The sequence below is a fragment of the Ovis canadensis genome, chromosome 2 (assembly GCF_042477335.2).
Source record: "Ovis canadensis isolate MfBH-ARS-UI-01 breed Bighorn chromosome 2, ARS-UI_OviCan_v2, whole genome shotgun sequence".
NCBI lineage: Eukaryota > Metazoa > Chordata > Mammalia > Artiodactyla > Bovidae > Ovis > Ovis canadensis.
The window spans coordinates 29,141,932-29,169,250 of record NC_091246.1 but is presented as its reverse complement, the minus strand read 5'-3'; the positions used below and the strand labels follow the sequence as shown (position 1 = coordinate 29,169,250).

Below are 27,319 nucleotides of genomic sequence, written 5' to 3'. Positions count from 1 at the left end.
TCCCACCTGATGTCATGGGGCAAACAGGACTGGTCCAGGTTATACCGAATCACAGCCAGTTTGCAGTCTTTAGATTATGGCTAAAGTCCAAAACGTGTAAGTCAAAATGATCTATGAGGTCAAATCCCAGGCTCTCCGCAGGAGACAGACTGATACCCCCAAAGAGGACAATCTTGTCACCAACAATACAGCACAGTGGGTGGACAGTCCAGCCAGGCCTCAGTCCTCGTGTCAAAGACTAGATAAATCTCACTGCTGGAATGGAATGGCTCCAAATGGTTGGCAGGACCCCTAAAGACATAACATGTAACTATCCAGCACTGTGGCCCAGTAATTCATCTTTTTCTAATAAAAAGGATGAGGGCACCACTTCCAGTAAGGCACCAGATAAAACCAGGGTCCTCCTGACCTGCCCTCAGAGGAAGGGGTATTTGTTTGGTCTTAGCTGTAGCACATGGGATCTTTGATCCTCCTTGCAGCATGTGGGTCCTTCAGTTGTGCAAGCAAACTCTTACTCCCATCATGGGCTTTGCTTTTTTTTTAGATTTTAAATCTGGATTTTTCAAAGTTATGAAGTTAGCCTTAACACCTGAGTACATTTTCAACTATTTCTCAATTTTGTAGGACCCTCCCCAATATCTTGTATTAAATGCCCACTAAATATTTGAGTAAATGATTTGAAGTAAACAAATTAAGAGGGACATATATTGTTTTGTATCACTTAAACTTCCAATATAATAAATCTCTGTATTCAAAAATGTCAAAGAAATAATTCAAACTCTAAAACTACCGCAGTAATGTAGTGAGAGATACCTTCTCAAAAGACACTTTTATGGTATGTGGTGGGAAGGCACAGCGGGCAGGAGCAGAGCCTATCTTGTCTGACACAATCGCCTCAGCACCCAGCTGATTAAAAGTAAAATACCTGCTAAGTCAAATCAAATCAATAAATCACTTTAAAGAACAAGGAACATACCATCCTCTGGTTTGGTCAATGCCTTCAGCAATGAAGTCTGCAGGAAATGCATCCTCAAACTCCCTCTTGTTTTCAAATGGATAATGAATTTGAGCATATGGCATGCTGCCACTCTCAAACCAACAGTCAAACACTTCAGAGACACGATGCAACAATCCCTTTCCACAGCGTGAAGGAATGGTCAGATGGTCAATGCTGGTAAACAAGGGAGTAAATGAAGAAACAGCCGCTTCAAGTAACTTTAAGCGAAACAGAACATACGGTTTAATTGCCAAAAGGAAACACAATGCTCTCACAGCTCTTTCACATGCATCTGTGAACAGAAATACTGGCAATTAACGCAGGCTTTCAGAAAGTGTCATCAGTGCTCATTCTGGAAGGCTATATATCAAAGTCTCCTGACATCTAACTCAAGGACAGAGGCCACCTTTCCTTAAGATGACATGAATCATCAACAGCAAAGTAATTCAGCAAACTAGTGTTTGATCTCTTCATGGAGCTCTATGACCTGCAACGGAGACCATGTCTTAATAGGCTGGGACCTAACCCCATACTCTCTGAATGACAGAACTGAAGTGAATCAAACGTGCAAAAACTGACCTCTCTCTGTGGAGATCTGAGATCTTTGTTCCTGATAGTTCTTCCAGTTCTGCTATTGACCCAATACATACTACCTGTCAAAGATAAAAGGCCTCAGAGTCAAAGATCACATGCAGTTAATTTATGTAACATTTATTTTTAGATTTACAAACCTTTCATCTTCACAACAGTTATCATCAATGTGGCTCCTCATGAAAGACTGTAGGAAACTGTCTGAATAGGTGAGCAGACTTCACTTCTTTGCTACCTATCCCTGTATCAGAGGAATTCCCGACAGAGAGAGAATTTCACAGCCTTCATCTCAACAAGTATTTCTTGAGGATTTACTATGTCCAAATCTCTGCCAAAAATAATAAGCATAACTGAAATGCCTAGACTATTGCTCTAAGGCATCTTAGTTTATTCCTGGCACCTGAATTTGGCTTTTTAATTTGAAATCTTCTCAAATCAAAGCTGGAACTAATTTATTTGTGTATGAACTGGACCAAATAATCAGATTAAAAGATATCAGGATTATGTTCATGCAAGGAGGCTGGGAAAGGACCTGGCAGGGGCTATTCATAATGGGGAGTCATTAACCAGGAGCCAAGTTCCTGACTTACACCAGCAGGAGCTGCTGTAGTTCACACCCAGAGGACATCTGCTATCTAATAAAAATACACAGCCTTCTCTTTCTCTGCCCTTCCTGCTCAGTTCTGAAAAGTCCTCTGATTCAGTTATTTCACTCTTGCCTTTGAGGTCCCTATCAGAGATTTACTGAGGTCCCTGGGCTGCTGCTCCTCATAATCATTCTAATGCTCTTAGCATTCAGCACAGAAAATACATCTATATGTCTGTTATGATTTATTTCACACACACACAAACATTTGACTATATAGATTAAAGGTCTGTAATCCTTTGGTAGTTTTTTTAAGTTGTCCTTTTTATCACTAAAAGGTTGTTTCAATATGCTGCCACTTAGTACAGGGCATGGAGTCTTTTCTGTTCATCACCAACTCAGAGGAAAAAAAGAATCTAAGTAACACAAGATAAACAATGTGAGGATTTCCCGGAGACAAATACAACTTGCATTCTTCACTTTTACACAAAGGGGAATTTAAAACTATATTTAATTAAAGTAAATATAACTGGAAATAAATTAAAAACATATTCTTATTTATGTCATGATTTTAGGAAGGAATAAAGAGAAAAAAAAATCTGATGAAATAAGAAAAGAACGAAGTAATAAAGAAACCATATTCTTTTACCCCATACTGAGATACATGAACGAGGTGCTTCTGCAAAAATCAACACGACGATACACTGCCCTCCTGCCCTGCCTCACCTCCTCGAAGTCACTGCTGACCCACAGTGGGACAGGAGTGCCCCAGTATCTGTTCCTGGAAATTGCCCAGTCACGTGCATCTTTCAGCCAATTTCCAAATCGCTTTTCTCGCACAAACTCTGGGACCCTGCAATAAACAGATCAGATAATCACATCAAAACATTAGTAAGTAAACTTATAAAATTACATCTGCATAAGCCTTTGTATAATCCTTTGTGAAACCAACACTCTGGAATCTGTGCACTCACTTCTAGGAGAATGTTTTCTACAAGGATAGTACCAAAAAACCTACAGTGGTTGTTTCTGCTGTGAATTCATCCCAGGGAAGATGCTCTGTAATATGAAACTCCACAGCACATAAGCTTCCCAGTCCTGCTCTCCAACTGCAGGAATGCTGCAATTCTTTAACTAATCACCCTGATCCTATTCAGACCTAGTCTTCTGGTCAACCACACAATAGTGCTTTTACTGAAAGTCACTAGGTAAGGGCTCTTAATCACCTATAAATAAGAGTGCGAATGAGTGGGGCTATTTGTAGTTGGCGGGTAGCTGCCTCTCTAGGCTCACCTGCAGGCACCCTGCCACTGTACTTCAGGGTCCAGCAATAAGGCAAGTTCCTTAGAACGCAGCTGCTTACCTCACTGCCTTTGCCTGTGCCATCCCTCCACTTTGATAACCTTCAACTTGCCACCCTCCTTTCTTCAGCCACCCCCGTCCCCAAGGTTCCTGCAGCTTCCAACTGGTAAATGACTCCTTATTCTTTAAGGTTCCGCTTTGCAGAAAATCTTGCCAAGCTTCCAGGCTGAGTTAGGGCACCCTTCAGCTCCAAAATACCCTGTACGCTCAGGCACTGCAATTAACATCCTAGGTCAGTTTATAGGCCTGTACCCTCTCCCCACAATTCCCAATGAGGGAGCCACACTGATTATCCATACTGAGCACTCCACTAGGAGACTAAAAGGTATAAAAATGAAAAAAACTACTTTCTCTTGAGAAATCAGGGTCAACTTACTAAGAAATATACAACTTCCTCTTACTGCCCAGAGATTCTCCCCATTCTTCCAAAGTCAAAAGCACTATTTCTTATTTTCCCCAAGAACTTCTTGGGAGAAGTAAAAACTAGTGATTACCCTCAAAACTCTCTGTGAAAAAATGTTCTTCTGGAATACAAAGATTTAGACTTAGACCACCTTTGCACCTACAGTGTACCTGCTCCGTCACCCAGTCATGTCCGACTCTTTGTGGCCCCATGGACTGTAGCCTAGCAGGCTCAGTTACCAAGTCAACTGTTGACTACTTCAGTGCCTGTGTTCAGATAACCCTTATTTTTACTTAATAATGGTCCCAAAGTACAAAAACAGTGATGGATACTCTTACTGTGCCTAATTTATAAATTAAACTTCATCACAGGTGTGTAAATATGTACAGGAAAAGCACCGTATATAAGGCATAGGGTTCAGCTGTTGTTTCGTCACTAAGTTGTGTCCAACTGATGACCTGTAGCCCACCAGGTTCCTCTGTGAATGGATTCTCTAGGCAAGAATACTGGACTGGGTTGCACTTCCTTCTCCAGGGGATCTTCCTGACCCAGGGATCAAACCTGTGTCTCTTGCACTGCAGGCAGATTCTTTACCACTGAGCTACCAGAGAAACACATTTAGGATTCAATACTATCTGTGTTTTCAGACAGCCACTGGAGGGGTCTTGGAACATACCCGCTATGGCAAAGGGGAAGAACTACTTTAACACCTCTCTGCAGTTTAGATATTAGCTGAGAAGAACAAGGAGTCTATCCTTGCAGTGTTTATCTATGAAGCCAGAGTACACAAGGCATCACCATATTTTAAGAACTCAACAAGTGTCAAAAATAAAGTATTAAATGGCTGCTGTAGTACCTCCAAAGATAAATTTTTATCCTGAAAATGACTATCACTTAAAGCTAGGGGACTTTGACAGTTTTCCAAAGCCATTCAGATCAAATGAATGGCAACTTCTCATTTTCACTGGGTTAAGAAAAATATTCCCCTATATGTCTTATCATGAGAGGGATTCTACTTCTGTTATACAAAATTATTTAAATTATTTTGTGTTCCTGAATAAACAAAATAACACATAGCTATTACTATACAATTAAAGATGGCTTTTAAAATGATTATAATTTGGAGGAAGTGTAAACCAATATTAACTACTGACAAAGCACATTATGAAGACACACATTTAACTGCTCACCAGTAACACAGGTCATTGTTCCTCAGCAGCTGATCCACCATGTGCTCCACCCTAACGAACCAGCTAGGCACTGCTTTGTAAATGAGTGGAGTGTCTGACCTGGGAAAGCAAAAGTGCAGAATGTGGCTGGTCAGACTGAGGTATGCAGGGACCGAGGGTAAGACCGATCTTTAGTTTCTTACTCATATTACCATCATGTATTAGGTCTTCTACTGCAAATACTAGTGTCTATGTCATCTCCCTCCACAAATGGTAGAAAATCAAAGTTAACAAGAGAAAAACTGTAGTTCTGCTTGTGTGACAGCTGTCTAAGAAATGATGTCAACCTCAGCAAAGAGGAAACAGGATTGAAACATGATGCCACTGAACATTCCAATTTAACCCACATCTTCAGAGTATGATGTCTTATACCACATGCTATTTCTCACTAAATTCCATCAGAAAATTGTAGAGATATATCTTGTCCTAGAGAAATGTGATCTCAACACAAAAGATACTGGTACAGATCTATTTTTCTAACATCTAAAGATAAAATAACTATATACGTGAATTCATAAAATCATCATTAAAACAAAAATGAAATCTCCACACACTAACTTGAAAGGATACAAATGAGATGGGAAACATGAAATGATGAAATGGGTTTACATATCGAAGTATATTCACAAATCTGAAGCTCTAGCTGTATTTCATCTCACCTCCAACAAAAAGGGTAGCTATGGGTGAAGGTGCTGGCAACAAGAAGTCGACCTTGTTCCTTTAGAGTCTTGATGATATTTTTGTCAGCATCCTATTTTTAAAAAATTAAAATCTAGCCATTAAAATATCCCACAATAATTACTAATACAATATAATTAAGTATATTACTAAAATCTGTTATTTTGTTTCCTTTACTGTGAATAAAACACAGGAATAACAAAAGTATTACAAAAATACTTGGTCCATATCTCAGCTATTGTATAACATTAAGTACTTTTAAAGTATGTTCCAGATCATTTAAGAAATGAAATTTTCAATTAGCAGTGATTACACAAGATCACAAAGCTGCTTCCTGAGTCACAAACCATAGTTCATTTTTTCGGATTCCTACCCTTAAAATTACAGCATGCATCCTCTGAAGATACTAGACCTTGGAAAGCAGCTGATCTGATTTTATATGCTGAAACAAAACAAAACCAACTTCCTGGGGAAAAAAAAATCCCAGATATGAAAGCTATTTAACAAAAACGAATTAATAAAAGTAGGATGAAACTGACACCTTTCTAAGTCACGTAGATACAAACCTTCACATACTGTCCTGCAAAATCTGTCACTTCAGCTGTAAAACAGCCTGAGGCATCCACAGGGCAAATAGGGAGAGAGTCTTTCTGAATGATGTTGAAATCCATACAGACCCGATAATCGTCCTAGGGCAAAGGAGAAAGGAGGAAGGGAAGTACAAAATAGTTAAGTGTGGATATGGCAGGAGAAAAGCATGTCAGGCAACAGATTTATAGAATTTTTCAGTATTCTGACCTATTGCTGTAACCAACTTTTGTTATTCTCTCAACTGAAGTTAACTCAAGGATCATTCAGAGAATTCAGAGCCCTACAGCAGTGTTTTAGATCTATCCGGTAGACAGAGTGCCTGAAGAACTATGGATGGAGGTTTGTGACACTGCACAGGAGACGGGGATCAAGACCACCCCCAGGAAAAAGAAATGCAAAAAGGCAAAATGGCTGTCTGAGGAGGGCTTACAAATAGCTGAGAAAAGAAGAGAAGCAAAAAGCAAAGGAGAAAAGGAAAGATATAAGCGTCTGAATGCAGATTCCAAAGAATAGCAAGGAGAGATAAGAAAGCCTTCCTCATGATCAATGCAAAGAAACAGAGGAAAACAATAGAATGGGAAAGTCTAGAGATCGCTTCAAGAAAATTAGAGATACTAAGGGAACATTTCATGCAAAGATGGGCTGAATAAAAGACAGAAATGTTATGGACCTAACAGAAGTAGAAGGTATTAAGAAGAAGTGGCAAGAATACACAGAAGAACTGTACAAACAAGATCTTCATGACCCAGATAATCACGATGGTGTGATCACTCACACTTATCTAGAGCCAGACATCCTGGAATGTGAAGTCAAGTGGGCCTTAGGAACTATGAATATGAACAAAGCTAGTGGAGGTGATGGAATTCCAGTTGAGCTATTTCAAATCCTGAAAGATGATGCTGTGAAAGTGCTGCACTCAATATGCCAGCAAATTTGGAAAACTCAGCAGTGGCCACAGGACTGGAAAAGGTCCATTTTCATTCCAATCCCAAAGAAAGGCAATGCCAAAGAATGCTCAAACTACCCTACAATTGCACTCATCTTACAAGCTAGTAAAGTAATGCTCAAAATTCTCCAAGCCAGGCTTCAATAGTATGTGAACCATGAACTTCCAGATACTCAAGCTGGTTTTAAAAAAGGGAGAGGAACCAGAGATCAAATTGCCAACATCCGCTGGATCATGGAGAAAGGAAGAGAGTTCCAGAAAAACTTCTATTTCTGCTTTATTGACTATGCCAAAGCCTTTGACTGTGTGGATCACAAACTGTGGAAAATTCTGAAACAGATGGGAATACCAGACCACCTGACCTGACTCTTGAGAAACTTGTATGCAGGTCAGGAAGCGAGAGTTAGAACTGGACATGGAACAACAGACTGGTTCCAAATAGGAAAAGGAATATGTCAAGGCTGTATATTGTCACCCTGCTTAGTTAACTTATATGCAGAGTACATCCTGAGAAACGCTGGGCTGGAAGAAGCACAAGCTGGAATCAAGACTGACGGGAGAAATATCAATAATCTCAGATATGCAGATGACATCACCCTATGGCAGAAAGTAAAGAAGAACTAAAGAGCCTCTTGATGAAAGTCAAAGAGGAGAGCGAAAAAGTTGGCTTAAAGCTCAACATTCAGAAAACGAAGATCGTGACATCTGGTCGTCCCATCACGTCATGGCAAACAGATGGAGAAATAGTGGCTGACTTTATTTTGGGGGGGTCCAAAATCACTGCAGATGGTGACTGCAGCCATGAAATTAAAAGATGCTTACTCCTTGGAAGGAAAGTTATGACCAACCTAGACAGCATATTAAAAAGCAAAGACATTACTTTGCCGACAAGGTTCATCTAGTCAAGGCTATGGTTTTTCCAGCAGTCACGTATGGATGTGAGAGTTGGACTATAAAGAAAGCTGAGTGTAGAAGAATTGATGCTTTTGAACTGTGGTGTTGGAGAAGACTCTTGCGAGTCCCTTGGACTGCAAGGAGATCCAATAAGTCCATCCTAAAGGAGATCAGTCCTGGGTGTTCACTGGAAGGACTGATGTTGAAGCTGAAACTCCAGTATTTTCGCCACATCATGCAGAGAGCTGACTCATTTGAAAAGACCCTGATGCTGGGAAAGGTTGAAGGCGGGAGAAGGGCACAACAGATGAGATGGTTGGATGGCATCACCGACACAATGGACATGGGTTTGGGTAGACTCTGGCAGTAGGTGATGGACAGGGAGGCCTGGCGTGCTGCCATTCATGGAGTCACAAAGAATCGGACATGACTGAGTGACTGAACTGAACTGATCCTGGGAAAAATTTTAAGTTAATCACACTGCATGGCTCTGAAGAAAGAAATCAAAGTCTCTCTTCTGACCATATAGTATTTAGTCAACAACACAGCAGAGGTGATGGAACTTTTCTTCATTTTGATGGCTGTGTTGACTGTATAACTCAATGTGCCCTTGTCGAAACTCCCAGCTGCGTATCATAAAACGCAAAGGATAGTCACTCAGTGGTGTCAGACTCTCTGTGATCCCATGGACTGTATGTAGCTCACCAAGCTCCTCTGTCCATGAAATGCTCCAGGCAAGAATACTGGAGTGGATTGTCATTTCCTTTTCCACATAAAGCACAAAGTGTATAGCAAATATTTAAATAATGAATGGATGAAAACATTGCATGCCTTTTAGAAAAACAAAATGCCTAGCAACGCTCAGGATTTAGCCCACCATTTTCAGAACCAGCTCAGGATGGAAAGGAATTTCAGACGCAAGTTTTTTTTCTTTGGGGGAGGTATCTCCACAGTCTGGACAACAGTGAGAAACATCTTTCTGTGATACACATACACACACACAACTTAGTGGCCAATGACATTTACTTCTCATAAGTACACTTGCAAGATTTATACTACTCACAGCACCGAAGTAAGGAGCTTGGTGTACAATCCCAGTGCCTTCTTCCTCTTTCACATAGTTGTCAACAAGCACAGTAAAAGCACCACTCTCTTTATACTGGAAAAGAAAGGTTATTGGGCTTAAAGAAAATAAAACCATATCATAATATTAATTTAATAATAGTTTTTGGTAAGACCCTGAAAAAATTTTAGCACTTAATTTTTGGAAATAGAATGGACAGAATAATTCAGATTGGGAAGAAATGTGCCAATTCAAATCATTTCCATGAATAACAGGTCACCATTTATAAATGAAATTGTTATCTAAAGACTTACAGATAAAAATTTCTTGCTTAGTCACAAAACTTTTCATCAGTTCTTCTAACCTCACCCCTGCCCCAGTAAGCAGTTTATCTTAAAATGTCTCAGAAGATGTGCTCCCTCAACAATTCCCTTCCTGCTGTATTTCTAATCACTGAAAACACTTTGCGCTGTTCCTTTTCCTTTCAGGTCAGCTCAGGTTTTTCAGTAATAAAAGGCAAACTTTGAAAGAATCAGGATGGGAGCCAAGTTACAAGTTCTAGATTCAGGTACTCCAAGTACTGTAACACCGAGGAGAATTGCTTTCAGTTTGATTTTTTTGCTAACAACTAAAGTCAGGTTTACACATATAAGACTACAGACCTACTTTTTCTACCTTCGTCTCTTAGTATTTCTTTTCACATACCCTTTGTTTCAGTCAAACTGACCCTGTGCTTTCTTATCCCTCTGTCTTTGTAAAATGTACTTTCAGAAATAATTTTCACATTTAATCCTATAATACAGTAAAAAAGGCATTGGCAGTCCCATGTTCAAAAAATATTCTGGTTGTATTTCAATTTCACAGATGAACAAACTCTGAACAAAGATGGAATTGTTTGTCCAGATTATACAACTAAGTAATGATGAAGCCAGGCCTTCAGCGATGAAGGCCTTTGGGTTCCAAACACAATTTTATATTCAACCACATCACAGCTCTTTAATTCTTTGGTATTCACTTAAAATTAAACTTGAAAAATAACTCTGAATTTTTAATTGCTATAACCCAAATCATCTGGAAACATTTTTGGTGTGGTGTGACAGGTGCTTTTCAATAGTTTAAACTCGGAGAAATAATATGTGTATCCTCAGAATCAGACGTAAGAAGAGGGAATACAAAAGATCCTACTGTTTCTAACTGTAGACAAAGAAATGCTGCATTGCGTTCCTATTTCTTGAAGTCCAGTTTAAGGTATTACCCCTGCTGAGTCTTAGGGGGCAGGGTCTGAACTGGGTTAGCATTCACACAGAGAGCTATAGTGTTGCACTTCACAGACAGCATCTATTCTCATAGCTCCCACTTAAAACTTCAGAACATGGGTATTTTACGTATACATCAGATGATTTTTGTTTTAAGTCAAAAGAATCTGCAGCATCGTTCTAAAACTTACCAAATGTTCTAGAAATTTTATGAAGATAACTGAACGCATATGTGTTATTCTTAAAAAACTTAAATCAGTATGAACTGAATGCATATTCCAGAGAGACTCGTGACTTGACCCAAAGTTCCTATCTATTGTGTCCACGTACATTTTCTGAAAGGGCTGAACTTTCCTTAGGGTCTCAATAGGGTCTTCCCAATAGGGTCTATAATTCAGTGCAAGAGTTTTAAGACAAATAAAAACAAGTATTAAAAAAATGTTTAGATACAGAAGAATGGAGTAATGATATTTTTCAGAGGGAGAAATCAAAGAAACGTTTCAGAAAATGCTTTTCCCAAAGGGCATCTGAGTTTACTCTTGAAGAGTGTCAAGTTGATATGACAATAAAGAAAGGTGAAGCTTTTTTAAAAACAGAAGGAAAACTTAATAAAAACAAAGGCAGGGAGAGAGGAAAAGAAAGGACAAGTTTGATGGAAGCAAAAGTGAAAGTGAAGTCGCTCAGTTGTGTCTGACTCTTTGTGACCCCATGGACTGTAGCCTACCAGGCTCCTCCCTCCATGGGATTCTCCAGGCAAGAGTACTGGAGTGGGTTGCCATTTTCTTCTCCAGGGGATCTTCCCGACCCAGGGATCAAACCCGGGTCTCCCGCATTGCAGGCAGACGCTTTACCATCTGAGCCACCACGGAAGCTCGATGGAAGCAAAGGATACGTTTAAATCAACATTAGGAGATATGGTTGGGAGCTGGACTGCCTTGTGTCAAGTGGAGAACGCCTAGTGAAAGACCAGGTAAAGCATTCGGCAATCCATTAGCAACAACATGCAATGAGAAGAATGCCTTTAGTTAGGAGATAAGAAATATACGAAAACACTCAAGTGCACAGAAGTATAGACACAGCTGTTGCTGTGGACAAAGCCCACCTGCATTAGTCAAACTCATTATTATCTCTACACTGAACCAGAACAGAGGTAAGTAAATATTTTATCCCAGGCTGTGATGTAAGGTTTTGCTGGCTAATGCCACGTCCAGCTGAATATGTGTAAATGTATATGTAAATATTTTCCAATGTGTAAAACCAGGTCTGAGGGTGTTGCTCATTATTTTGCTCCAAGACCTATAAATAAGAACCAATATAAGAGGTCTCCCCTGGTGGCTCATATCTGCCAATGCAGGAGACACGGTTTTGATCTCTGGTCCACGAAGATCCCACATGGCTCAGAGCAACTAAGCCACACTACTGAGGCTGTGCTCCAGAGACCAGGAGTGGCAACTACTGAGGCCTGCACACCTAGGGCCCGTGCTCCTCAACAAGAGAGGCCCGTGTGCTCCAACTAGAGAGTGGCCCCAGCTCACCGCAACTAGAGAAAGGCCTGTGCAGCAACGAAGACCCAGGAAAACCACAAATAAACAGATTAAGGAATCAACGGGAAATTCCTATTGTTTTCATTCTTTTGTTGTTGCTGGAGTTTACAACTACAGCCGTGGATTCTGTTGACAGAAAATGAAAAACCACATAAAATAGTTCTGTGATTCTGATGAAAATTAAGTTACTAAATGTCTGAGCTTAAAGAACTTACCTCATAAATTCCTTGAAATGAACTGTTACTTAGACACACAGTTTTATTCTGAGTACTATTTTAAATTCGTAAAAACAAATCCCAAACAACACCTGACCTCAATGACTTTCCTGGGTGATAATAAGCAATAAAAAATATATACATACAAACATAACTGATTTCATACATAATTTGAGAAAACTATTTAAAATTTTATATAGTATTTTAATTATTAAACCAAGAAGGCAATATGGACAGAATTCAATTTTTAAAATATCTAAACAAAATTTTTTTTGATTCAGGCACACTTAAATCAACAATAAGACAACATGAATGTCACTCCAGTTATCAAACACATAGGTTGTGGAGAGTGCCTGGGGTAGAGGTCTCTAAGCTTACCTTTACAAAATAGTCAAACAGGGGCCTGTATTTCTTGCCTTTGAGAGAGGCACCAGGAAATCTAGAAAAAAAGAGAAGCAAACTTACAATTAAAATCATCAAAGAAATGAGGCTGGCTGCAGCCACATCAAATTATCATTTCTTTCTGATTTCCTTGTTCCTAAGTCATTAGTGCTAGAACATGTGACTTGAATATATTTGATTAAACTTGAATAATATATATAGCTCTTGGGCAATAAAGTATCTCACTTTTTAAAGCTAAAGACACACACAGCACACAGATGCACACATGTATACATCAAAGATTCGTATATTCACCTTTCAAGGATCTCATAGTCACTTTCCGATTTATAGAGGGCTGATAATCTGGCTTCCATTAAAATATATAATTTTCCTCTGACAGCATCTATGAGAGCAAGGGAAAATGTGGACTTCAATGACATGCATTGATATTTTCTGAATAAAAAACAGAACACATGGTTCACCAACCAGAAAAGTTGTATACAGGCAGATGAATGACATGACTGAAATCTCAGGTAAAGGGCCTTCAAGGGTGTCACGTTCACTACACCATGGCCATGACCCAGAGGTGACACCAGGACACTTATACAGACAGAAATGCACTTGCCTACAGAAGTAGAAGTAGACACCACAGGTAGGTTCTATGGTGGAAACAGCTCCTTCCTACAGACAGCATTAGAAACCAACTGTTGATTCTTAGATTCTCCTAAGGCATAGCTAAATAAAGGTAAAAGTATCTGTTTTCTGACTACCAATCCTTTTCCATTCCTTTCTCAATATTATTCCCTGATAGTACAAGCTACTGTGAATCAAAGATAAAATTTGTAAGATAAAATTTCTTTCTGGCTATGAGCTTTTCTTTCTTTCCTTAGCTTCCCCCTACTCTCCATAAACTGCTGAAACCTGAAGATACCAATCTCTATGGGAAGGGCCTCATTAGACTATGATTAACATGGTAACAGAATATTCGAAAGGTACAAAGTTTTCAAGTTCTGGTACCAATTCTGTATTATGATATATTTATTGTTCAGTTGCTAAGTCATGTTCAACACTTTGCAACACCATGCTACAGTACACCAGGCTCCCCTGTTCTCCACTATCTTAGAGTTGGCTCAAATTCATGTCCACTGACAAATTTCCAAATTTGCTGGCATATTGAGTGCAGCACTTTAACAGCATCATCTTTTAGGATTTGAAATAGCTCAGCTGGAATTCATCACCTCCACTAGATTCTCCTAAGAATGTTCAAACTATCATACAGTTGCACTCATTTCATATGCTAGTAAGCTACTAGCTTTGTTTGTCGTGATGTGTCCTGAGGCCCATTTGACTTCACACTCCAGTATGTCTGGCTCTAGGTGAGACTATCTTGAGAGGCAGACATCTATAGTAGTAGTATCTGCATATCTAAGGTTGTTGATATTACTTCCAGCAATCTTGATTCCAGCCTGTAATTCATCCAGCCTTGCATCTTGCATGATGTACTCTGTGCTTATAAGTTAAATAAGCAGGGTGACAATTTACTGCCTTGTTCATACTCCTTCCCCAATTTTGAACCAGTCAGTTATTTTATGTTCAGTTCTAACTGTTGCTTCTCGACCCACATACAGGTTTCTCAGGAGAAAGGTATGGTCTGGTACTCCCATGTCTTTAAGAATTCTCCAAAGTTTGTTGTAATCCACATAGTCAAAGGTTTTAGTGCAATCAAGGAAGCAGATGTTTTTCTGGAATTCCCTTGCTTTTCCTATGATCTAGTGAATGTTGGCAATTCAATCTCTGGTTCCTCTGCTTTTTCTAAACTCAGGTTTTATATCTGGAAGCTCTCAGTTCATACATTTCTGAAGCCTAGCTTGAAGGATTTTAAGCATAACCTTACTAGCATATGAAATGAGTGCAACGGTATGGTAGTTTGAACATTGCTTGGCATTGCCCTTCCTTGGGATTGAAATGAAAACTGACTTTTTCCAGTTCTGTGGCCGTTGCTGAGTTTTCCAAATTTGTTGACATTCTGTGTAGCACTTTAACACCATCATCGTTTAAGATTTTAAATAGCTCAGTTGGAATTCCATCATGTCAACTAACTCTATTTGTAGTAATGCTTCCTTTTAAGGCCCACTTGACTTCACACTCCAGGATGAATGGCTCTAGGTGAGTGACCACGCCATTGTGGTTATCTGGGTCATTAAGATCTTTTTTGTATAGTTCTTCTATGTATTCCTGCCACCTCATCTTAGTCTCTTCTGCTTCCATTATGTCCTATGTTCCCTTGATCTTTCCAGTTTTCTTGAAGAGATCTCTAGTCTTTCCCATTCCATTGTTTTCCTCTATTTCTCTGCACTGTTCATTTAAGAAGGCCTTCTTATCTTTCTGTACTATTCTCTCAAATTCTGCATTCAGTTGGCTACATTTTTGTTTCCCTTTCTCCCCTGTCTTTCACTTCTCTACTTTCCTTAGCCATTTGTAAAGGCTTCTCAGACAACCATTTTGCCTTCTTGCATTTCTTTTTCTCTGGATGGTTTTGGTCAGTGCCTCCTGTACTGTGTTACAAACCTTCATCCATTAGTTCTTCAGGCATTGTGTCTACCAGATCTAACAGATCTAATCTCTCGAATCTACTCATCACCTCCAGTGTATAATCATATGAGATTTTATTTAGATCATCCATCAGTTGCTTATTGGTTTTCCCTACAATGTAAGGCTGAATTTTGCAATGAGGAGTTCATAATCTGAGCCACAGGCAGCTCTAGGTCTTGTTTTTGTTAACTGTAGAGAGCTTCTCTAATCTTCAGTTGGAAAGAATGAAATCAATCTGATTTTGGTGTAGACCATTTGTGATGTCCATGTGCAAAGTTGTCTCTTGGGCTGTTGGAATGGGGTGTTTGCTGTGACCAGCATGCTCTCCTGACAAAACTGCTAGCCTTTCCCCAGATTTGTTTTGTACGCCAAGAGCAAACTTGCCTGATACTCCAAGTATCTCCTGACTTTCTGCTTTTGTATTCCAATACCCAATAACGGAAAGGACACCTTTATTTTTTTTTTGGTGTTAGTTCTATAAGATGTTGTAGGTCTTCATACAACCAGTCAACTTCAACTTCTTTGGCATCAGTTGTTGGGGCACAGTTTTGGATTACTGTGATACTGAATGGCTTGTCTTGGAAAGGAAATGAGATCATTCTGTCATTTTTGACAGTGCATCCAAGTACTGCATTTTGGATTCTTTTGTTGACTATGAGAGCTACTCCATTTCTTTTAAGGGATTCTTGCCCACAGCAGTAGATATAATGGTCATCTGAATTAGTCTCCCATTCCTGTTCATTTCAGTTTACTGATAATAAGAAATACAAATATAAGAACTGTCTTAGTCTCTGTTCTGGCATGGATGCCTGCTCAGTCACTTCAGCTGTGTTGGACTCTTCGCGACCCTGAAGACAGTAGCCCACCAGGCCCTTCTGTTCATGAGCTTCTCCAGGCAAGAATACTGGAATGGGTTGCCATTTTCTCCTTGAGGGGATCTTCCGAACCCACAGATCAAACTCATGTCTGCCAGGATCTCTTCCATTGCAGGAGGATTCTTCACCTACCGAGCCACCTATTCTGGGAGAGCTCTTAAATCTCTTGGAATTTCTTAAGTGATGGGAGCCATAAATGTGTCTTTTGTTGATAAAAAAAACACACTATGAGGGTAGTATACCCTAGTTCTGGAGACAGAAACGTGAGACCCTTCCAGATCTCTCTATGCACTTCACTTGGCCATTTGAGTGTATCCTTTATAATCCTCTTTTATACTTAACTGGTAATCTCAAGAGTACAATGTTCTCTGAGTTCTGTGACTTACTCTTCGGACCCAAGGAGGAGGTCATGGGTTGGTTAGAAATCCAGGTGACAACCAGAACTCATGACTGACATCTGAAGTGTGGGTGCAGTAGCAGAGGGTTGTCTTGTAGGACTAAGCTCATAAACTGTGATATCTGACTCTTCTCCAGACAGCTAGTGCTTAAATTGATTTAACTGTTTGGCAGTGTTGAGAAAACACATATTGGAGATTCCTAATAGCAATGATATGCCACTTCATTGAATCTCAGGTTCCTGGGCTGCTGAGTAAAAGTATAATAATCTGAAAATTATAAGAAATTTTTATTTTTCATCTCTCTGTATAATGTTAATTTTTTTGTGTTAATTTCAACTTGTTAATTTTTTAATCAGAAAAATGCTCAAGGTTGTTTTTCCAATTATGTCTAATAGTTTTTCAAAAACGTTATTTTTATTCCAAAAACAAATGTAATTTTTTTTCTTTTTTAACCATTGGGTCAAAAAGAATAAAAAGCTAGGAATAAATCTACGTAAGGATGTAAAACACCTTTACTCCAAAGATTATTTAACTGATGAAAGAAAGGTAACACAAACAGATGGAAAAATATACATTCTGGGACTGGAAGGATCAGTGTGATCAAAATGATTATACAACCCAAAGTAATCTACAGATTCAATGCAATCCCTATCAAATTACTAACAGTATTTTATCAGATCAAAAAAAATTAAGATTTGTATGTAAACAGAAAAGATCTCAAATAACCAAGCAATCTCAAAAAACGGAGCTGGAGGAATCAGGCTCACTGACTTCAAACTCTACTATAAAGCTACAGCAATCAAAACAGTATGGTACTGTTATCCTCTATTTATTTTAGAGTAGGGAAATGATGTTAGACAAAAAGCAAATTTGAGAGATTTTCTCATTCGAGTTCAAAATGAGTTCAACAAGCAGCAGTTCAAATAGCAGCAGAGACAACTTACAACCTCAACAACAAATTTGGCCCAGGAACTGCTAATGAATGTACAGTGCAGTGGCTGTTCAAGAAGTTTTGCAAAGGAGACAAGAGCTTTGAAGATTAGGAGCACAGTGGCCAATCATCGGAAGTTGACAATGACCGACTGAGAGCAATCATCAAAGCTGACCCTCTTACAACTACATGAGAAGCTGTCCAAGAATTCAAAGTTGACCATTCTATGGTCATTCAGCATTTGAAGCAAATCAGAAAAGAGAAAAAGCTCAATCAGTGGGTGCCTCATGAGCTGACGGCAAATAAAATAAAATGTCATTCTGAAGGTCCCTCTGCCCAAGAAAGAGTCAAATTATTTCCAGTTTTAGAAACATACTGGAAGCTAACTGGCTTTGTTGTGCTGTTTGAAACTCATTATCAGATTCTCCTTTCAAAATATATCTTGGTATATAACAACATACCTATGTACGCACCACTAGACAATTATTTCTTACAGGCTTTCTCGGTTTCTAAGAAATTTTATTAATGGGCAAATTTCTCTGGGGTTATTAGCACATACAAGTGATTATGATATACCTAAGTACAGATTCCCAAACAATAAATTATAAGACATGTGACCAGAGAGTTCATGCTACCTCCCAGTCCCAACAACTTTACTGATTCTAGTAAATATTTATTTCTTATATAACATGCAGTATGTTAATTAAGTTATAATTTTAAATTAGCCCTGCTTACTAATATGGACTTCCCTGGTGGCTCAGACGGTAAAGCGTCTGTCTACAATGCGGGAGACCTGGGTTCCATCCCTGGGTAGGAAAGATCTGCTGGAGAAGGAAATGGCAATCCACTCCAGTACTATTGCCTGGAAATCCCATGGACAGAGGAGCCTGGTAGGCTACAGTCCATGGGGTTGCAAAGAGTCGGACAAGACTAAGCTACTTCACTTTCCTTTCACTTTGATTACTAACAGTGATGTCTGTTTAAAAATCAAAGTATATTTTTTAAACTGTAACATATTTAGGCATGACAAGTAAAAAAAATTTTAGACGTTATCTAACATTGTATTTAACTCAGTTTTCTTAATGAATTAACTGTGTGCTGTTTCTAGTGTGACCCATCTACTGTCTATTTATTTACTGAATACTTATCTTGTCCCAGATAATGGGGTATAAGGGCATAGCCGTAAACAATACCCATCCATTTGCTAATAACAACATCCTTGGGAATTCCAGGGCAGTACAGTGATTAGGACATGGTGCTTCCACTGCTAGGGCCCAGGTTTGATCCTTGGGTCTGGGATCATGTAAGCCATGTGGCAGGGCCAAAAAACAAACAAACAAAAAACCTCAACTGTATCTTGATAATCTCTCTCTGTAGCTAAATGAAGTTACTCTAATAAATGCCTTTTAGAGGGAATATACCTCAATATAACAAAGGCCATATATGATAAGTCCACAGCTAACATCATATTTATGGGGAAAAAGCTAGTGTTTCCTCTAATATCAACAAGATAAAGACACCCACTCTCGACATTTTTATTTTAGTACTGAAGTCCTAGCCAGAAGAGTTAAGTAGGAAAAACAAATAAAAGAAATCCACATTGGAAACGAAGAGGTAAAGTTCACTATTTTCAGATGACATGATAGTACATACATAAAACCCAAGATTCTGTCAAAAACTTAGAACTAAAAAATAAATGCAGTAAAGTTGTAGGATACAAAATCAACATACTGAAATTCACTGCATTTCTACACACCAATAATGAACTATCATAAAGAGAGAAAATAACTGCATTTACAATTGTATCACAAAGAATAAAATACCTAGGAATAAGCTAAAGAGTAAATGACAGACCAAGACACTGAAAAGTTTAAAAGTTTAAGACACTGAGGAAAGAAATTGAAGACACAAATAAATGGAAAAGAACTCCGTGTTCAGGGACTCAAAGAATTAACAGTGTTAAAATGTCCATACTACTCAAATAGTTCTAGATTCAGTGCAATTCCTGTCAATATTTCAATGGCGTTTTTCACAGAAATAGAGCCAACATTCTTAAAATCTTGTATCGACCCACAAAAGATCCTGAAAAGTCCATTCACTCTTAAGAAGAACAAAGCTGAAGGCAGAACACTTCTTTATTTCAAACTATAAGACAAAACTCCAGTAATCACAACAGTATGGGACAAAACAGAGAGTCCAGAAATAAACTCACACATATATACACACAATTTATTTACAACAAAGGAGCCAAGAATACACAATAGGGAAAGGAGAGTCTCTTCAATAAATAGTGTTGGGAGAACTAGGTCACTCTCTCATACCATATACAGAAATTAACACAAATGAATTAAAGACTTGGCCATAAGACCTGAAACCCTAAAATTCCTAGATGAAAACATAGCTGACTGGACTTCCCTGGTGGTCCAATGGTAAAGACTCTGCACTTTCACTGCAGGGGGCATGGGTCTGATCACTGTTCCTAATTGGGGAAGTTTCACATGCTGCTCAATGTGGGGGAAAAAAACCAAATCCCCACAAAACATATTTGATAAACTCCCTGACGTTGGTCTTGACAATGTTTTTGTTTGTTTTTGACCTGACAACAAAAGAAATCAAAAGCAAAAAAAAAGGGGGGGACTACATCATACTATAGCTTCTGCATAGCAAAAGTAATCAACAAAATGAAAAGGCAACCATGCGAGAAAATATCTGTATATCAAATATCTGATAAGGGGCTAACATCAAAAATATATACAGAACTCACACAATGCAACAGCAAATGAATAAATAAATGGGTAGAAGATCTGAATAGATATTTTTCCAAAGAAGACATACAGATATCCAACAGGTACATGAAAAGATGCTCAATATCACTAGTCATCGTGGATACGCAAATCAAAACCCTAATAAGTATCACCTCATACCTGATGGAATGCTGTATTCACAAGAGACAAGTGTCGGCAAGGATATGGAGAAGACAGAACCTTTGTACACTGCTGATGGGAATGTAAATTGATGTAGCCACTATGGAAAATAGTATGGCAGTTACTCAACTAAGTTAAAAATACATGTAATCCAGTCATTTTACTTTCGGGTATTTATACAAAGAAAATGAAAACACTAACTTGCAAAGATATCTGCAACCCATGTTCAGTCATGTTCACTGTAGCATTATTTACAACAACCGAGTTTTAGAAACAACCTGTGTCCATCAGTGGATGGATGAAGAAAATCTGGTATGTATATATACAATGAAAAGCTATTTGGCTATAAGAAAGATTTAAATTTTGCTGTTTAAAACATCATGGATAGATCTTAAGGCCATGAGGCTAAGTGAAAGAAGTCAAAAGAAGACACTTATCATCTCACTTTTATGTAGAATAAAAACAAAATCAAAACAACAAAAATAAACCTCATGGATACAGATAACAGACTGGTGGTTACCAGAGGCAGGATATGAGGAAGAGGGGGTGACAAAACGAGTAAAGGCAGTCAAAAGGTATAAACTTCCAATTATAAAATAAGGCATGGGGATAAAATTTATAGCATGGCAACCATAGTTAATAATACTATATTGCATACTTGAAAGTTACTGAGAGAGCAGATTTTAAAAGGTCTCACCACAAGAAAACAAGTCTGTAAGCATGTATGGTGACGGACGTTAACTAGACTTACTATGATGTTTGTTACCCAATGTATACAAACATCTAATTACTTTGCTGTAAACTTGAAACTAATATGTGCTAAGTTGTTTCAGTTGTGTCCGAGTCTTTGCAACCCTATGACAGTAGCCTGCCAGGCTCCTCTGTCCATAGCATTCTCCACGCAAGAATACTGGAGTGGGTTGTCATTTCCTCCTCCAGGGAATCTTCCTGACCTAAGGATCAAACCCAAGTCTCTTGCCTCTCCTGCACTGGTAGGCAGGTTCTTCACCTGGCAGGGGTGTTCCTTACCACTAGTGCAACCTGGGAAGCCTGAAAACTAACATAATGTGTATCAACTATACTTCAATTTTTAAAAATAAAAAAGGAGGGAAATGTCAGCTTTCACTCATTAAAATTATTTTATTCATATCAATCATAAAGAACAAGGTTCACACTTACCTTTAATCTTCACATATTTCAAGTCGGGATTAACACACAGGGCAAGGTTACTAGGAAGAGTCCAGGGAGTAGTTGTCCAGGCAACCAAAGAAATATTTTCATCTTCCTCCAAAGGGAAAGTTACAAATATTGAAGGATCTTGAACATCCTGAAATCAAATGAGATAAAATATTCTTTTATAAAATTCATAATAGTAGACTTGCAAGAAAAAGGAACTGATCCTAAAGAATACAATAATTTGATTTCCAGAAAAAAATCTGCCATATTTGTAAGAAGAAAATACAAAGCAAGAAATTCCAAATACATTTTTATATAAAGAAATGCTTTAATAATTACCTTAGTAGACACAACTAAAATATTTAAAGTTTATCAAGAGGGATACATAATGGAGATTTCACTATTACAATGATCTATTTTATAAAGTCCATAAAGAGTTAGGTCAATAAAACAACTATTTTGGAAAACAGTTATTATTTATTCAAAAATATATTAATAAAAATTTCACTGAAGGGTATATGAGAATTGTGTTTTCAACTTTTCAGGAAATCTGAAATTATGTCAAAAATAATCTTTAGTACACAATTAGAGCACGACCAAAGCAAAAGAAAATACTAAATGTTGGCAAGGATACAGTGTAATCTTACAGTCTACTGGAGGTATAAATCAGTATAACCCCTTTGGAAAAGTCTTTAAGAGTGGGAGACAATGAACCATGGTCCTTGAGTCAAATCTGGCCATTACCAGTTTTTGTATAGCCCAAGAGCTAAGGATGGTTTTGACAGGATGACAGACCATGTGGCTTACAAAGTCTAAAATAATTACTATCGGCCCTTTACATAGTTTGCCAACTCTAGTACTAGAGCTAAATGTAAGTATATCTTATGACACAATAATTCCACTCCTGGGAATGTAAGCAACAGAAATGTCTATACATACTCCCCAAAACTCAAATTCTAGAATATTCATTAACAGCCAATAACTAGATATTACCCAAATGGCAATCAACATTAGAAGGGATAGGGACTTCTCTGGTGGTCCAGTGGCTAAGACTCTGTCATGCAAAGCCAGAGAAGAACGTTCAATCCCTGGTCAGAAACTAAGATCCGACATGTCATGGAACAGCTAAGCCCACTTGGCAACTACTGCAGCCCATGTGCCACAACTAGGTAGTCTGCGAGCCTCAAAAAAAGATCTCACGTGCCATAACTAAGACCTGACACAGCCAAATAAATGAATAAATTTAACCATTAGAGCAGATAAGTTAAATACTTGGCAGTAACTAAAATGATCTACAATTACACACAACATGATGACTTCAGAAACACAATCTTGAGCAAGAGAAGTCAGACAAAAAAGAACAAACTGTACTACTGTATTTATATTTCGTAGAGAATCAGTGACAATGAGGCTGGAATGAGGACAGCAGTAACTATAAAGGAGTAGGGTGATACACACTAAACTGAAAGGCCCATGAGAAGGGAGAGCTCTTGATGGATTAATTGATAAGGTTGCTTTTGTTCTTTATCAGGGTGTTGGCTTCAAATATACATTCATTCTGTACGAGTAGATGAAATAGAGCAAGGAAATGGAAGAGCAAAAAAAAATGCTGTCTTATTAAGTCAGGAAATAGGTACAAAGGTGTAAAAATATTAATTATATATATATATTATATATATAGTAATGAACATAAAAAACTTAAAAAATAAAAAAAGCCACTGAAGGGAAACCTAAAATAAAACATTAATAGTGATTTCCTTTGGGTACTGGGATTATAATTTTCTCCTTCTTCTTAATATCTTCTATGGTTTCTAAATTTTCCACAATGAGCATAAGCTTCATAAATAATCACATCAACTAGACTTCTAGAAACTAACAATTAAGACAATATAAAAAAAAAGTATTTTTCTATACCATCATTTAGTCTGCATGTGTATGCTCAATTATCTTTTGGAAAAGTTTGGAAGGATTTTCTTCGTTAACTCAATTTACTTCCCTACAGCTTGCTCTTTCCCAATAAGAAAATGTTTCTATTTATTTACAGATGAGTATAAACTTTGAAAACTCTAGGACCAAACTACTATAGGAAACAAACATGTAAAAATTTGGTTACCAAAGAAAACTCCAGCACAGTACACAAGGATTTGTATTACAAAATGTTTGAAACAACACTGTTACCATTTGAAGAAAAACACCCCTAGCCCACTGAACAATTCAAATATCTATCAAAAGAATGAATAGATAAATTGTAACCTATTTGTTATAAGAAAGGATTCAGGAGATGTAAGAGATGGGAGTTTGATCCCTGAGTCCGATTTCTGGGTTCATAAGATTCCCTGGAGGAGGAAATGGCAAACTACTCCAGTATTCTCGCCTGAAAAATTCCAGACGGAGGAGCCTGCTGGGCTACATTCCATGGGGTCACAGAGTTGGAAATGAATGAACACACACACATGCAGCAGGGGTCCCCAACCTCTGGGATCTAATCCTTGATGGTCTGAGGTGGAGGTGATGTAATCAGTTCAGTTCAGTTCAGTCGCTCAGTCAGATCCAACTCTCTGCAACCCCATGGACTGAAGCATACCAGGCTTCCCTGTCCATCACCAACTCCTGGAGCCTACTCAAACTCATGTCTATCGCATCAGTGATGCCATCCAACCATATCATCCTCTGTTATCCCTTTCTCCTCCTGCCTTCAGTCTTTCCCAGCACCAGGGTCTTTTCAAATGAGTCAGTTCTTCGTACCAGGTGGCCAAAGTATTGTAGCTTGAGCTTCAGCATCAGTCCTTCCAATGAATATTCAGGACTGATTTCCTTTAGGATGGACTGGTTTGATCTCCTTGCAGCCCAAGAGACTCTCAAGAATCTTCAACATCACAGTTTAAAAGCATCAATTCTTCAGTGCTCAGCTTTCTTTATAGTCCAACTGTCACATCCATACATGACCACTGGAAAAACCATAGCCTTGACTCGACGGACCTTTACTGGAAAGTAATGTCTCTGCATTTTAATATGCTGTCTAGGTTGGTCATAGCTTTTCTTCCAAGGAGCAAGCATCGTTTAATTTCATGGCTGCAGTCACCATTTGCAGTGATTTTGGAGCCCCCAAAACATAAAGTTAGCCACTGTTTCCATTGTTTCTCCAATTATTTGCCATAAAGTGATGGGACCGGATGCCATGATCTTAGTTTTTTGAATGCTGAGTTTTAAGCCAACTTTTTCACTCTTCTCTTTCACTTTCATCAAAATGCTCTTTAGCTCTTCTTCACTTTCTGCCCTAAGGGTGGTGTCATCTGCGTATCTGAGGTTATCGATATTTCCCCTGGCAATCTTGATTCCAGTTTGTTGGTCATCCAGCCTGGCATTTTGCATGATGTACTCTGCATATAAGTTAAATAAGCTAAAAACTAAAGGTGATGTAATAATAACAGAAATAATGTGTACAATAAATGTAATGTGCTTGAATCATCCCCAAACCATTCCCTTACTTGGTCTGTGGAAAAACCATCTTCCAAAAAACCAGTCCCTGGCTCCCAAAAGGCTGGGGATCACTGCTATGTTGTTGCTCATTCGATAACCTGTTTCTGACTCTTTGTGACCCCATGGACTACAGCACGTCAGGCCTCCGTGCCCACTCTATCTATTACAGTTTGCCCAAGCTCACGGCCATTGAGTCAGTGATACTATCCAACCATCTCATCCACTGCTAAACAGCAGTTAAAATTAAACTTAAAGCTACATGTATAAATGAGAAGAAATTTTAAAACATAATGTTTATTTTAAAATGCAAGGTTCAGAAGAATAATGGATGATACTCAGAAATATATATAAAAACAGTATATACTTTTAATGAATTCTTATGTATACAGTAAAAGTATAAAAATAAGCATAATTAAGAAATACCAAATTCAGCATAGTGGTTACCTATCAGGATGTAAAGAAAGAAATGGAAAAGAGAAAGGTGGTGTAAATAAATAAACTGTGGTATATTTACCTACACGGTAATTAGAACAAAAGATCCATAACTCTATAAAACATGGATGACTATCACAAGCAATACTGAGTAAGAAAAGCCAGAAAGAAGACATAGTATTATCTTCCCATTTCTTCAAAGTACAGAACCAGACAAAACTAACCGTTATCTGTGATATCATGTATTTGAAAAAAATAGATGCATTTAGTGAAACCAATTTTATTAATCCTTTTGGCCATGGCACAGGGTTTGCAGGATCTTCGTTGCAAAAACAGGGACAACACCTGTGCCCTCGGCCGTGAAAGCTCAGAGTCCTAACCACTGGATCACCAGGGAATTCCCAATGCAACCCATTACTTGGTATGCTTAAGATCTGTGCATATCCAAATTGAAAAAAAAAATACTGACCTCTATTATATATGGTCAAAGAAAAAACAAACACAGAAACAAAGTACTTATATCTATAAAATGCAGAGGACAGAGAAAATGTTAAATCAGATTATGAAGCTGTAATCATTAAAATTCAGATCATGGGAAACTCTACAAAGCAAAACCTGTTACCTAAACAATGATTTCCAAAGGTGGGGGGTGGGCGGGGGCGAGGGAAGCAAAAGAAGAACACACACACACACAAAATGGAGACCTACACGTTAAAACAGATCTAAGAGACAACTATTACTGAGTATGAACTTTCCTTAGGTCTGGATTAAAAAACAAACAACTAGAAATAACCTTAGGGGAAAAAGATGCTATTTATGAGATAAACAGAAATGTGAACACTGATGATATCCAGCAGTTAAACAATTACAGAATATTTAACATTAAGAATATTAAAAATGATTCATGATGACTTTTTAAGGTGTGACAATAGTACTATGGTAATGTTAAAGAAAGATTAATTTATTAAAGGTACATAATGGATTACTTATCAATAAAATGACATGTCTATTATTTGCTTTTGAAAAGCATCTGGGAGAAATAAATGAAGTGTGTAGATGGGGCAGGACTGGCTATAGAGACTGTTAGGGATACATGAAAGGCACAGGCGAGTCAGTTAATTATTGTCTACTTCTGTGCATGCTTGAAATTCTTCACTTTAAAGTGTTTTTAAGAAGGAAGAAAACACAGCAATATAATCAGATCTGACAAAGTTTAAGCCTTTGGTACGCAACAGTTATTATACTAATCGCCACATTTTTATGTGCTTAATATACTTTATTAAAAAACTACAATCATAGGAGTCCCTATGAACAATCCAATGAGATGTTGAAAGCATTCTCTAAGATGGAAAATACATCTGAAGTGCAAGTTTTAATAATTTCCAAACCTAAGCCATGAAATAAGAATTCTAAACAGATCTAAGTCCTCTAAAAACAGAGGGTTAAATAATATCAGAAATAAAACCACCATTTGAATACAAACACATGAGAACAGATACTTCTTATTTCTAAAGACTTACAGTCTTTACTATCTCTCTGGATAAGGTAAAGCAGTACACTGAGTCCCTTGGACTGCAAGGAGATCAAACCAGTCAATCCTAAAGGAAATCAATCCTGAATATTCACTTGAAGGACTGATGCTGAAGCTGAAGCTCCAATACTTTGGCCACCTGATACAAAGAGCTGACTCAGCAGAAAAGACCCTGATGCTGGGAAAGATTGAAGGTAGGAGGAGCAGGGGACGACAGAGAACAAGATGGCTGGATGACATCATT

At 38.1% G+C, this 27,319-nt stretch overlaps 1 protein-coding gene across 2 annotated transcripts in view; it reads right to left on the bottom strand.

The window, feature by feature from the left end:
* Nucleotides 1-27,319, bottom strand: part of IARS1 (isoleucyl-tRNA synthetase 1) — a 79,157-nt gene that overhangs the window by 35,914 nt on the left and 15,924 nt on the right. For both annotated transcript variants that reach the window (XR_011254247.1, XM_069575686.1), the window contains exons 7-16: nucleotides 21,636-21,783; nucleotides 13,052-13,139; nucleotides 12,734-12,794; nucleotides 9,341-9,436; nucleotides 6,413-6,535; nucleotides 5,828-5,919; nucleotides 5,130-5,228; nucleotides 2,901-3,027; nucleotides 1,577-1,650; nucleotides 977-1,171 (exon numbers count right to left, since the gene is read on the bottom strand). Coding sequence is in view for 1 of the 2 variants with exons in the window: in XM_069575686.1 (XP_069431787.1) it covers nucleotides 977-1,171; nucleotides 1,577-1,650; nucleotides 2,901-3,027; nucleotides 5,130-5,228; nucleotides 5,828-5,919; nucleotides 6,413-6,535; nucleotides 9,341-9,436; nucleotides 12,734-12,794; nucleotides 13,052-13,139; nucleotides 21,636-21,783 (1,103 nt within the window). In the remaining variant the exon portion in view is untranslated. The remainder of the gene's footprint in view (nucleotides 1-976; nucleotides 1,172-1,576; nucleotides 1,651-2,900; nucleotides 3,028-5,129; nucleotides 5,229-5,827; nucleotides 5,920-6,412; nucleotides 6,536-9,340; nucleotides 9,437-12,733; nucleotides 12,795-13,051; nucleotides 13,140-21,635; nucleotides 21,784-27,319) is intronic.